At 40.8% G+C, this 12,622-nt stretch overlaps 1 protein-coding gene across 17 annotated transcripts in view; it reads left to right on the top strand.

Annotated features, from left to right (window-relative positions):
* The window catches only part of DST (dystonin), a 503,266-nt gene that overhangs the window by 122,398 nt on the left and 368,246 nt on the right, over positions 1–12,622 (top strand). For all 17 annotated transcript variants that reach the window (XM_045057678.1, XM_019830761.3, XM_019830760.3 and 14 more), the window contains exon 4: positions 9,031–9,238. In XM_045057678.1, the coding sequence (XP_044913613.1) occupies positions 9,031–9,238 (208 nt within the window). The remainder of the gene's footprint in view (positions 1–9,030; positions 9,239–12,622) is intronic.

The raw sequence follows: 12,622 nt of genomic DNA, 5'->3' as shown, positions 1-12,622 counted from the left end.
TCTGTGCTGATAGCGCAGAACCCAGTGTGGGGCTCAATCTCACAAACCATGAGAACATGGCCTGAGCCAAAATCAGGAGTCGGAGGCTTAAGCAACAGAGCCATCCAGGCGCCCCTAAATGGTCATCCTCTTTTTATTGATTACCATTATTATCCCCTACTTTCCTCACCTCTGTGGTTTACTTTCTGAATGCAACAGTATCACCCATACTTTCATTTATGCCTTAATTTATGCTGGATCCTATGCCAGGCATCATAAGTAAATGAAGTGGGCCAGGTACGGGCTGTGTCAGACTAGAAAGCACATGTCCTTTCTGAAAAGGGGAAATACTATTGGGCTCAAAGCTCCATATCTTAATTTTCTTATAAAACTCCCAGTTTTTAAATGTCTGTCATTAGTTTTAAAAAATGAGTAGGTCAGTCACAATGCATCTGTAGGATGGCTGTATCAGCAGTTGACAGTTTTGGATATGATACTGTTGGACGAATGAGGCAGGTACAAAATGCTTGCATCTCCATCGTGGCTTCTAAAGAGACTATAGATGCAGTAAACTGTTTCCTGACTCAGCATCTCTCTCCCAATTGACTTTATATTATTAATCATATCTTTATGTACACATTTACATTATCTTATGGAAGAGATATTTTTCAGCCTAACACATTAAGATGATAATATTTAAATATAAGTTGGCTATTTTATCACCTCTGCTCTGCCAGTTAGATTTTAAGCTCCTCCAAGGCAGGAGCTGATGTGTACTTCAGACATATTTATTTTTAAGATTTTTATTTTTAAGTAATCTTTACACCCAACGTGGGGCTCAAACTCACAACCCTGAGATCAAGAGTTGAATGCTCCACTGACCAAGCCAGCCACGTGCCCCCACTTAAGACATATTTTTAATTGATTGATATAACTAAGTAGCCATTTAAAATATAAGATTATGTATTCTCTAGTTAAAGAGATGTTTTTGGCATTCGAGCTTGTCTTCCTAATGTGTTTCTGTTATGTGGGGCTATTTTCAGTGTTGCATTTGCTTTTTCTTTAGGCAAATTATTGGAAATGTCCTTTGTCAGTTTGGAAAGACTACCTACAGGTCCTCAAATACAGACTGGTTTTGATGTCTCTATTTCTGTAATTTTAATATGACCAAATTAAGCAGGACTTGCAAAAAAGTCTGTGCTATTTTTAAAAGATTTTTATAATTTTAGAAAATTTTCATATTTTGGTACCTAATATAATTTTTCTTTTATTTGTAATCCTTTTGAGGGATGATTGGGGCAGTGTCAGAACACCTAGGACCAAAGAATCTTAGAGTTGGGAGAGACCAGAGTAAACTCAGTGTTCCCCTCAGCACAGACTTGGTCCCTTGCAGTAGGAAGGTGCTCAGTATCATACAAAGCAGTCTTTCCCAATTTTTTTTTTGAATTTTTAAAAAAATTTTATTTATTTATTTTTGAGAGAGAGAATGGGAAAACACAAACAGGCGAGGGTCAAAGAGAGAGGGAGACAGAATCTGAAGCAGGCTTCAGGCTATGAGCTGTCAGTGCAGAGCCTGATGTGGGGCTTGAACCCATGAACTGTGAGATTATGACCTGAGTCAAAGTCGGATACTTAACCGACTGAGCCACCCAGGTGCTCCAAGTCCTTTCCACTTTTAAGGGTTGTTTGTTTTTGTATGGTTTTTCTTTGTGAACTGACAACTGTCTCTGATCATTTCTGTCCTTTGGGCTTAGTACTGAGCACAAAACAAGTCTACTTATTTTGAGCTCCCCAAATAAATGGTAAGACCTCTGAGGGCTGTATGTTAAGATGTTCCTCCCAGTGCCTAAGACACATTTTAGGGCATTTAACAACACATGGTTGAGAGCACAGGCTTTGGGCTCAAATGACCCAGATGGAAATCCTGGCTCTAATTTGTACTGATGAAATGACTGTGGACAAGTTACTTAGCGTCTCCAAACATCTGTTTCTTTCTTGGGTTGCAGTAGTATTAAACAAGATGTGAAAGAAAATGCTTAGTATTTTTCCTGACTATGGTCATTCAATAAATGATGTGTGTAGTTAGAACAAGACGGTTATACTGAAAGGAAGGAAGTCTTGGAGAATGTTTTAGTACGAAGCCAAGACTGCCTAGAATCTCAGCCATACTCCTCCCAGAAATGAGTCTTTGATGCTTATCTTGTAGAGCTTCCTACACAGCTAGAGGAAAATGATGTGTGAGTTCAGTTTCCCCAGAAACATAATATCAAGGAACACTCTTTTTTGTTTTTATTTTTTTTAACATTTATTCATTTTTTTGAGAGACAGAGCATGAGTTGGGGAGGGGCAGAGAGAGAGGGAGACACAGAATCCCAAGCAGGCTCCAGGCTCTGAACTACAGCACAGAGCCCAATGTGGGGCTCGAACTCACGGACCATGAAATCATGACCTGAGCTGAATTCAGACCCTCAACCAACTGAGCCACCCAGGTGCCCCCCATGGAGCACTTTTAATGCACAATCTTTCTAGGAAGAATTTGTGTCCTGAATTCCAGTGTTCTTCTTTCAGAGGCTGATGAACTCGCCCTGTCCACCTAAAAGAAACCTTTGACTTCCTTAACTCTTTGCCCAAAGCCTCCTCCATGGAGTGAGATCCAAGAGCCTTCTAGCTTCCCTTCCTTCTGACCTCTCTTTCCCCCTAACTCCACCTAGGCTCTTCTTCCCCTCTCAGTTAAGGGCTCCTGCAAATGTCCCCTAAAAGGAGAGAGTGGGAGATAGCTGATGTCTTGTCAAAGCAGAAGCTCCCTCCCTCTTACTGTTTAAAAATGGTTTCCAGTTGAGAGGCTAATTAAAAACTATTTATTTGATGAGATATACTGAATTGTTCAAATAGGTTTTAAAAAAATTTAAAACAAGCACATAGTCTCCACAGTTTATCATAATTCATTTGGTTTTCAAGGGTTTAAATACACTCTTACATTTTCCTTAACTGTTTTCATCAACATCTGTTTATTTGTGGTAGAGATTGTTTTCTCTAGGATCTGTAATATCAGATAATGGGCCCTTGCTTTTTTGACTTGTTTCCCAATAAAAAACTAGCATACAAGTTGTTTTGGGCCTTACTATATATTTACCTAATCAATGGGATTTTAAACAAAATTAGATCTTCATGATTTTAATTTAATTTAATTAATTTAATTTAATTTTATCATTATTATTTAAAAAAAATTTTTTTTTTCAACGTTTATTTATTTTTGGGACAGAGAGAGACAGAGCATGAACGGGGGAGGGGCAGAGAGAGAGGGAGACACAGAATCGGAAACAGGCTCCAGGCTCTGAGCCATCAGCCCAGAGCCTGACGCGGGGCTCGAACTCGCGGACCGCGAGATCGTGACCTGGCTGAAGTCGGACGCTTAACCGACTGCGCCACCCAGGCGCCCCATCATTATCATTTTTAATATGGGGCTTGAACTCATGATCCTGAGATCAAGACCTGAGCTGATATCAAGAGTCGGATGCTTAACCAACTGAGCCACCCAGGTATCCCAGATCTTCACGTTTTTCAAGTTTTGATGTCTTTTATTTTGTTTATATAAATTTTTTTTAAAAATGTGATTTTGAACCAACTTTGTGTTCACTGGATTGTATATTAAACGAATACCGGTGAAGTCTCTTTTATATCCTTTCATCTAAAACTATACTTAGGACTAAGGCAAGCACATCACCTTTCTCTGGTGTCTTGTTGATTTAGGCTACTGCTTTGGTGCTTCTCAAAGTGTATATCAAGAAATACTATGAAAAATTACTGAGATGGACACTATCACTGTGTACTTGCAGTCCAGGGATCTCGATGTTGTGAGAACAGGCCTAGATTAAGCAACACTCAGAGAAACCGAGAAAGGTCTTACTTATGTGTCCATCCCTGTCCCCCACCCAACTCTTCATTTTGAAAATATTCAAATGTGTAGAAAAGTTGAAAGAGTAGTATTGTGAATACTTATTATTTTTTATGTTCATTTTTTTAGTGTATTTATTTTGAGAGAGAGAGAGAGAGAGAGAGAGAGAGAGAGAGAGAGAGAGAGAGAATGCCTGTGCATGAGCAGGGGAGGGACAGATAACCTGTTGGGCCATAACCTATTGCTATATTTACCAGTTCTCTTGTTTTTTTTTTTTTTTTAAACAATTGAAAATAAGTGCAGACATCAAGAGTTTCTTCACCCTGGAAGATAAGGATAAAAGTGTCCCAGGATAAGGCACTTTCCTATACAATCACAATATCATTATCACATCTTAGAAAATAAACAATAATTTCCCAATATTATCTAATAAACAATCATAATCCATGTTCAAATGTTCCCAGTTGTCCCTAACATATTCTTTTTAGTTTAAAACAAAAGTATAGAATCTCATCAAGGTTCACAAATTTGTTAGTATGCTTCATTTATTTTAATTTTAATTTATTTTTAAAATTTTTAATGTTTATTTTTATTTTTGAGAGAAAGAGAGACATAGCATGAGTAGGGGAGGGGCAGAGAGAGGAGACACAGAATCCAAAGCAGGCTCCAGGCTCTGAGCTGTCAGCACAGAGCCCAACACGGGGCTCAAACCCATGAACCGTGAGATCATGACCTGAGCTGAAGTCGGACACTTAGCTCACTGAGCCACCCAGGCGCCCCTGCTGTATTTATTTTTAAATTTATAACATGCTCTGTTTGTTTGGTGTGTATATTTCTCAACATTGACCATTATGAAGAGTACAGAAGAGTTATTTTATAGAATGCCCCACAATCTAATTGTTTATGTGTTTTAGTTTTTAACCTTTTGGTAAACTTTTGGAAATATATTTGCAGAAGTGTGCATAAAATATAGGTATGCAGGTTTGTGGAAGTCACCTGTCCAGTCTCTGGGATCCTAAAAGTCTGGCTCTTTTACAAACCCTTATCTCCACTTGTTTCTCCGTTGCATTTAGAGAATGCCTAGTGCAGAGACAACTTCCTGGCATTTTCCTGCGGATCAGGGTGCTAAGACTGGGCGGCTTCCAATTTAGGCAGTTCCATTGTACTTATCTCAGATCCCCCACCGGGGTTTCAATTAGAGAAGTTATTGTTTAGATCCCCTTCTAAAAATGTTGCATTCTCTAATTATCTTGGCTTTAAGACATTTGGGTTGTTTTTATACCATGTGAATGCACTGGCTGTTAGGAAAGTCATTTTAGAGTTTTGGTGATCTAATTCAATTGTTAAGACTGCCTTAATAACTAGGTTGTAATAAGACATAATACAGGGTGTTTAGATTTCTCACAACCTGGTGTTTTTGGTTAGAGACCCAACATCAGTCCTGAAGTGGTTCACAGTCCTTTATTTAAAAAAAAAAAAGGCCAAATGTTAAAAATATTATGACCCAGGCCAACTTTGTCTTTACCCTCCTAATTACCCTTTCTTCTTCTTCTGCACAGTCCACAGTGCTTTCCTATTTCTTTTGTACTCAACATGAATGTCAAATGGTGATGACAGACGATGGTGTAAATTGGGGTCCTTAACCTGGAGTCAGTGTGTCAGTGAACTCCATAAAATCATATGCAAAGTTTGTGTATATTTGCCCATGTGTTCTGTTCTGGAGAGATGTTCCCATAGATTTCTTCAGCTTTTCAGGGGTGCCTGTGAGCCCCAAATGGTTAAAAACACTGGCTAACTAGTTACTTCTTCTCAGGGCCTTTGCTATTTTCTCTGACTCTTGGCATAGTAGCTTTCTTTTTAAATTTTTGTGTACTTGTTTTGAATTTAAAAATTATAAGGAATAAAATTAAGTCCATTTATTTATAATATTAGTCAACATTCTGAGAAACCATTGTTTATACACTGGTAAATAGTTATCTATCTACCTATCTTCTGTTTACCAATTTATCAATCACCTATCTATCTATTTATCTATCCATCTACATACACACATACACACACACACACACACACACACACACACAGACACACACACTTTTTAAAAGGAATCCTAGTGTAGATGGGTAACATTTTTGTTTAATTGCTGCAGTGTAGTTCATTAGTTCATTGTATGGATATACTGTAATTATCAAATCTCTTATTCATGGACATAGATGTTTATATTTTAATAGGAATCAAACCTTAGGCAATAAGAGATAAGATCTTGGGGCTTTTGCTGGTCACAAGAGCCCTCTTCCTTTGTCTAATCCCTGCAAACTCCACATCAAACGTGAGGCTATGGATTTGGGGCCAGAAAACAGGTTAGCTTTTTCGAAAAGAAAACTGTATTCTTTTTTTTTTTTTTTTTAGTTTAATCATTTTATTTTGAGAGAGAGAGAGTGTGCGCATGAGTTGGGGAGGGGCAGAGGAAGAGGGAGAAAGAGAATCCCAAGCAGGCTCCATGCTATCAGTGCAGAGCCCAATGCGGGGCTCAATCTCATGAACTGTGAGATCATGACCAGAGCCAAAATCAAGAGCTGAACGCTTAACTGACAGAGCCATCCAGGCACCCCAGGAACTGTATTCTTACACTCTTTCCTCCAGTCTCCAAGATACTGACATGAATCAAATCATTTAAAATCAATAAAGAATATAACAGTTTTATAGGATTGATTACCTTCAAAGCAGCTTCAGTTAAATCCATTTTCAATTTTCAAGGTTCAAATGGGCCTAATTTTGTATAGTTTACTTACATTTTTAAAAGTGTTTATGGAAATTATTGTGTAAAAAACCCTAATATGTTCTTAAAATGCTTTTGTTATGTAGCTTGGGAGACTTTACCAAAGAGAAATATGCATGATTTCCCTTGGTCTGTGTATCTGTGTCTATATTTTCATATGATATATTGCTGAAAGAAGTGTTGCTGATGGTCTTTTCTTCCTTTTCTCTCTTATCTGTTTACCAGTGACACTACCAGATTAGAAGCTGCCCCAGTCAACACCCTTGGGTCCAGGGGTAGTAACTGTTCCCATCTGGCTACGTGTGATTAATGGTGTTTATGTCATGGCATAAATCACATTTTGCTGTTCAATCAGCTGAGACTCTGGCCATTAAAAAAAATTACTCTATCTACAAAAATCAATAACCAGTGGTTTTTGGAAAGGAGCAGTTCTTTAACAGTTACTCCCTAAGTCTGTCTGTAAAGATAAACAATCAAATGACTATAGTCAGTGAAATTGTGCGGGCAACAGCAAGAAATATAATCTCGCAGATAAGGGATGACCTTAAGTAAGGACAGGTAGGAAGCCATTTTAAGGAAGACAAGGCAACCAAAGAAACCCAATACCCTTTTGAAAGTCTTTAAGAATGTCACCCTTTTCCACAGATGTAGCCAATAACACGACATCAGAGAGTGCAAGATGAATTTTCAGAAAAGCATGGAAAATAAATTAGGTTGATAATGGCATTCTGTGACTGACTTAATACCCACTCACAACTCTCTGTGGACTCTAGCAACAATTTAGAAAATCAATTTTATTTATTTACCTCATGTTTGCCTCATACATTATTGCCATGAGGAAAACATACAAAAATCTAAATAAATAAATTAGCCAAGGCGATGACATTTCAGGTAAAATAAAATGGAGACCACTTCTTTGGGAAAGAATAGGGCGCAAGATAAATCTTAGACACTTTACTTGCTGGGAAATATTATGTGTACTTTTAAAATGGTGGTGTTGACCATGTGTAGCAACATGCCTGAATAGACGGAGGCAAGATTAATAGTCCTGATTCACTTGTAGTTTGCTTCACAGGCCGTGAGTGAGTGCTTTGGGATGTTGCTCACACAGCCTGTTTTGCTGCAGTCGCCACTGCTTTTGTGAGCAGCTCAGTGTTTTTGCTCAAATTGGAGTATGCCTCACTGATTCCGGTCTGCAACTTGCTTCTTAGGAGTCTGTGACTGCAAGATCCATTTCGGGAATTTGAGTTGCACCAGTTTGCCATCTTTACAACGAGCCTTACTTTTTTAGCAAGTGGAATTCTAAATGGGAAAGTACAGATTCCCCCTCGGTACTTTATTTATATCACTGTTCGCAGCACAGATAACATCCTTATTTCCACAGCAAGCCAGCAGCTCTCTAAATAATCACAAACCTACCTCAGTAAAGAAGGCAGGAATAATATCTCGTGCCTTTTCCCTGTGTGGAAGATAGAACCTTTTGATGCAAGATATGATCCTGCAGATTTGTTCCTGCTGGACGAAGGGAGGACTAACCTTCAGGCAAAGTGCTTTGGTAGAAGCATCCTGTTTCTCATTTCACTGTGTAATGACCAGGAGCTGAGAAGAGCTGTTTCCTGTCACTGAGCTGCATCATCCTCATTTACATTATTGGCAGCTGTTACTTTGCTAGAAGTTTAAATTATCTGAAGAACTCTCAACTGAGTTCAGATGTTTGTTTATTGGATCTGTCTTGGGCTTCTGAAAACAGTCTTTTGTGTTCTCGCCAGTCTTAAGAAAAGCTCTTCTCAGAATCTGTCCTTCCTCCCTCCTTGCTCCTTTCTGGGAACCTGCTTCAATCTCATGAAGAAAATTAAGTAAAGAGGACAAGGGGCTTACAACTCGTCAGAAAGGAGACTCCAGTTGTGAGGCGACTTGAAACGGAAAGGAATTGGGACTCAACATCCTGCATTTGTGCTTTGTTTTTGAAACTTCAAGTTAGTTGCATTAATGAATTCACCAGCAGTCTAGTAATGGAAAATGTTTCTCCTGTCCTGCTGGGGGAGCCAGATACTATAGATTTGTAACAGGAAGGCTGTTGATTCTGGCTTCATTGTTGGGCCAGTCATTTGTGAGCCGGTGGCCGGACCGCAGGCCACACACTTCTGTGCAAATCTCCTATGTATTGGGACCGCCTGGGTTTTGTTTCTGCCGTCTGAGACACGGCCAAGAAAAGATGGTGAGCCCTGGGTTTCATTTCTTGTTTGTGTTTCCCCTCAGCATTGAGGATGGTGCAGGATGCCAGACTCAGTTTGGGGGCAGGGAGGGGACTGTTGAAAGCGATGAGCATATGTGAGTGTTTTGCTATTAATGCTTTTTTCTGTGTCATCCTCTGTAGAGTTCCGGGAACGCGTCCTATCGCTGCTCTATGTCTTCCTCTGCGGATTTTTCTGATGAAGATGATTTCAGCCAGAAATCTGGCTCGGCATCTCCAGCGCCGGGAGACACCTTACCCTGGAATTTGCCTAAACATGAGAGATCAAAAAGAAAGATTCACGGGGGCTCGGTGCTGGACCCCGCTGAGAGGGCAGTGCTTAGGATAGCAGGTAAGCGCATCCGGGGAGAGGATGGAGCCTAGAGAGAGTTGCGAAATTCACCCTCTACCCCCTGGGGCCGGGGCCCTAGCTGGGAGCTGCTGATGCACCGGGCGGGCGTAGATTGGTGCTCTAGGTGGGGGAGGAGGATGACCATGTTTACTTTATGCCCGATTTATATCGAGAAAGCAGTTTGCCCAGCCTGCTGGTGACTAAGCTGTTTGGCCTTGTCTTCGGGTTGGATGAATTGATACCTTTGAAATGCAAGGGGATATTTACAGACATCTGCATTAAACTTTCCTATTTACACGCTGTAGCTACTGTGACATTCTGAAACTATTAACTTATGTGATTCCTAGTGCATTTGCTAGAAGCTGTGTGAAAGCTGCCTTCTTTTCCATTTTTGCCCAGGGACACTGAGCTACGCAGATTTAACTGGGGTAGATTCCTGGCTTTTGGTACCCAGGATTGTAGAGGGTACTTCAGCAACTTGGATGCCATTTTTTTTTTTTTTTAAATGTAGCATCTCTGTCAGCATCATGTGTCCATAGCAGCTTTCTGTCCCTGGTGCTTTTCAGGGCTTAGCCATCATGCATTCCTGATTAATTAATTTATGGGAGGTGCCAACATTTCTGTTCTGTTACCGGTGTTCCCTTGCATTGGCTGTAAAAGTCGAACCAGAAGGGATGGCTTGTTTTACCCAGCTGAAAGCTGAGAACACTGAGGAAACCAGTCTTCCAACCTTGCAGTGCTAGTGTGGTTCTCTCTTCTGTGTTCTGTGCATGAGACTTGCTTCCTGGGGTGATTGTTCCTCAATTCCCTCAATAATTCCCTCCCTCCCTCTCTCAGAAATGGTGTAAGTCTTTTGGGGCTTTTGCAAAGGCCAAAGGTCAGGCTTTTTCCAGAGCTAGTTTCTGCAGTCAGTGGATCTGGCCTTCTTTCCTCTCCACTCCTGGGGTGGGGGTGCCCACCCAGTTTCTTTTGCCTCCCACTATAATGCAAAGTTGGTACTCTATCTTCCTCTGAGGGGGCTGGTGGGGAATAGTCCAGATCCCAGCCACCACAGCAGCTGAGACTCCCCCTATGGTCCCCCCAGTGGGATTTTCTGATTACGGGAAAAACAAACAGCGCCCAGCCAGCCATTCTGTAGTCTGGGTTTCTGGGGCAACAGCCTTGAGCTTCTTCTGTCTGTTGTGAGATGCTGGCTGGTCTCTTCCAGGCCTTTGAGAGGAGGGGTGGAGCCGGGAAAGGGTAGGAGGAGGGAGGATCTAGGAGGGAGACTGTTCTGGAGCCAAGTGAGAGTGAACAGGGGTGGCTTGGGGGAGCTGGGACAGACCTAGCTCTCACCACCTTCCTCAAGTACTAAAAAATGTTTAGTCACTGAGGCCTGACTCCTTGTACCTCCCCTCTTTTCCCCCCCAACTACATGCAGGTCCGGGGCATGGAGAGGAGGAGACGGTGACTCCACCCTATCTTTGGCTGTGCAGAAAGGGAAGATAGGTGAAAAGAGGGTACTGAGAGAAGTTGTTGGGTCTTTGTGGAAAGCCTGGCCCATCAGAACAGGATACCTGTGTTCTGTGCATTTTTGTGGAAGGAAGAGGTGCTTTTGGCTCGAGGGTTTTGATAGTGGTGGCAGAAGTGGATATTTTGCTTTCATTAGTGCAGGAAGGGGTTATGGGAGCAGGACGGATCAGGTGTTTGTCAGGGGGAATGACATTATATAAGCTGAGGAAGACAACTAGGCAGGAAGTCAGGAGAAGTTGGGGAGACTGTCATTGTACCCTGCAGATGGGGAAGAAATGGAAGAATTGGCAGTTCTGGTGGGATGCAGTGGGCAAGTAGCTGCTGATGTTGGTAGACTGCAGATTCTTTGAGGGCAGGAGCCATGTCTTACTCGTAAAATGTTTGTCGAGTTATTTGTGGGGATCGCTGTGAAGTTAGTGGTTATTAATGCACTTGAGACTTCCAAGTTACATACTTATAAAAATTTCTTTTAATGTTTATTTATTTTTGAGAGAGAGAGACAGAGTGTGAGCAGGGGAGGGGCAGAGAAAGGAGATAGAATCCGAAGCAGGCTCCAGGCTCTGAGCTGTTAGCACAGAGCCTGATGCAGGGCTCGAACCCATAGACCATGAGATCATGACCTGAGCAGAAGTCAGACACTCAACAGACTGAGCTACCCCAGGTACCCCTCAAGTTACATACTTTTAAGATATTAATAAAAAAGAAAACAAAATTATGAATAGAATAAGCAGCCCTACTATGGAAATGTGCTACTGTATTTAAAATAAATATTGGTAAGTTGCTGTTTTCTACACAAATCACAATAATCATACCTTGGGAGCAGAGACTTGGAGGCCGGTCTTCGAATATCTATTTAATAATAATGTGGCTAAAATATGAAATTCAGATATATTATGTGTTAAATACACTGCTGATCACCCCCATGTGAAGATAAGATCACTGCTGATCACCCCGTGTGAAGATAAGTGGAGGGAATTTGATGCTGTGGAGTTTGAAAACATACTATTAAAAGATTTTGACTCTTAACTTTATTAGACATTTTCAGTCTGCCCAAAACTCACCCCATCTTTGAAATTCATCCCTAGTAAGACATGGGATGGGGTCCAGAAATGGTATGAGGCTGTCAATAGTGTTCATTACCTAGTAATAAAGGAGTTGAAAGTCCAATATTTTTATTTGTTTTTAAGGTCACAAAGATAGAATTGAACATGAAAATGCCTAGAGTCAAAAAAGACCATATGGTCTGTGGGATACCTTAATTAATTCATATTTAATAAAAATTTATCGAGTCCTGGAATAAAATGAAGAAAAGCACATACTGTTGACTTTAAGGAAGTTTTTGTTCAGTATGATAACTGGATGTGTTGTCAGATACTTACAACACGGTGTGAGAGATTAGCTGTAATGACTATAAGTACCTAATATGAAAAGAATCTAGAGGAGAGTCTAACTAGCTTGGACAGAGAGGGAAGGTTCCTGAGAGGCTTCTGGGGGGAAGTGCCACTTGAGGTGAGATTTGAAGAGCTTGATGGAAATAGAGGGAACGGGAACACCACTTCAGAGGGATGGTACCACAAGAACAAAGGTAGGGAGATGTGTTTAAATGGAAACTTAAAGGCAATCTAGAAATCAGAGTTAAGTGCTTAAAAAAAGTGGGAAAATATGATAAATGGAAACTTCAAGTAATATGCATAGTAAAGCATGGAGTTTGGTAGGGAGTAGCAGAAATTACAGAGGAGCTTGTGTGGAATGTTGAGGAGATTGGACTATTTGTGTTGTAAGGGGTGGGGGAATTCTTGGAAGATTTTTCAGCAGTGCAGTGACATAATCAGGTTCACATTTTGGAGAATCTTATTGGTGCTGGTGTCGCAT

This window comes from Felis catus, chromosome B2, assembly GCF_018350175.1.
Source record: "Felis catus isolate Fca126 chromosome B2, F.catus_Fca126_mat1.0, whole genome shotgun sequence".
NCBI classification, from domain to species: Eukaryota; Metazoa; Chordata; class Mammalia; order Carnivora; family Felidae; genus Felis; species Felis catus.
The sequence above is the reverse complement of the archived record's forward strand: the minus strand, read 5'-3'. Positions and strand labels throughout refer to the sequence as shown.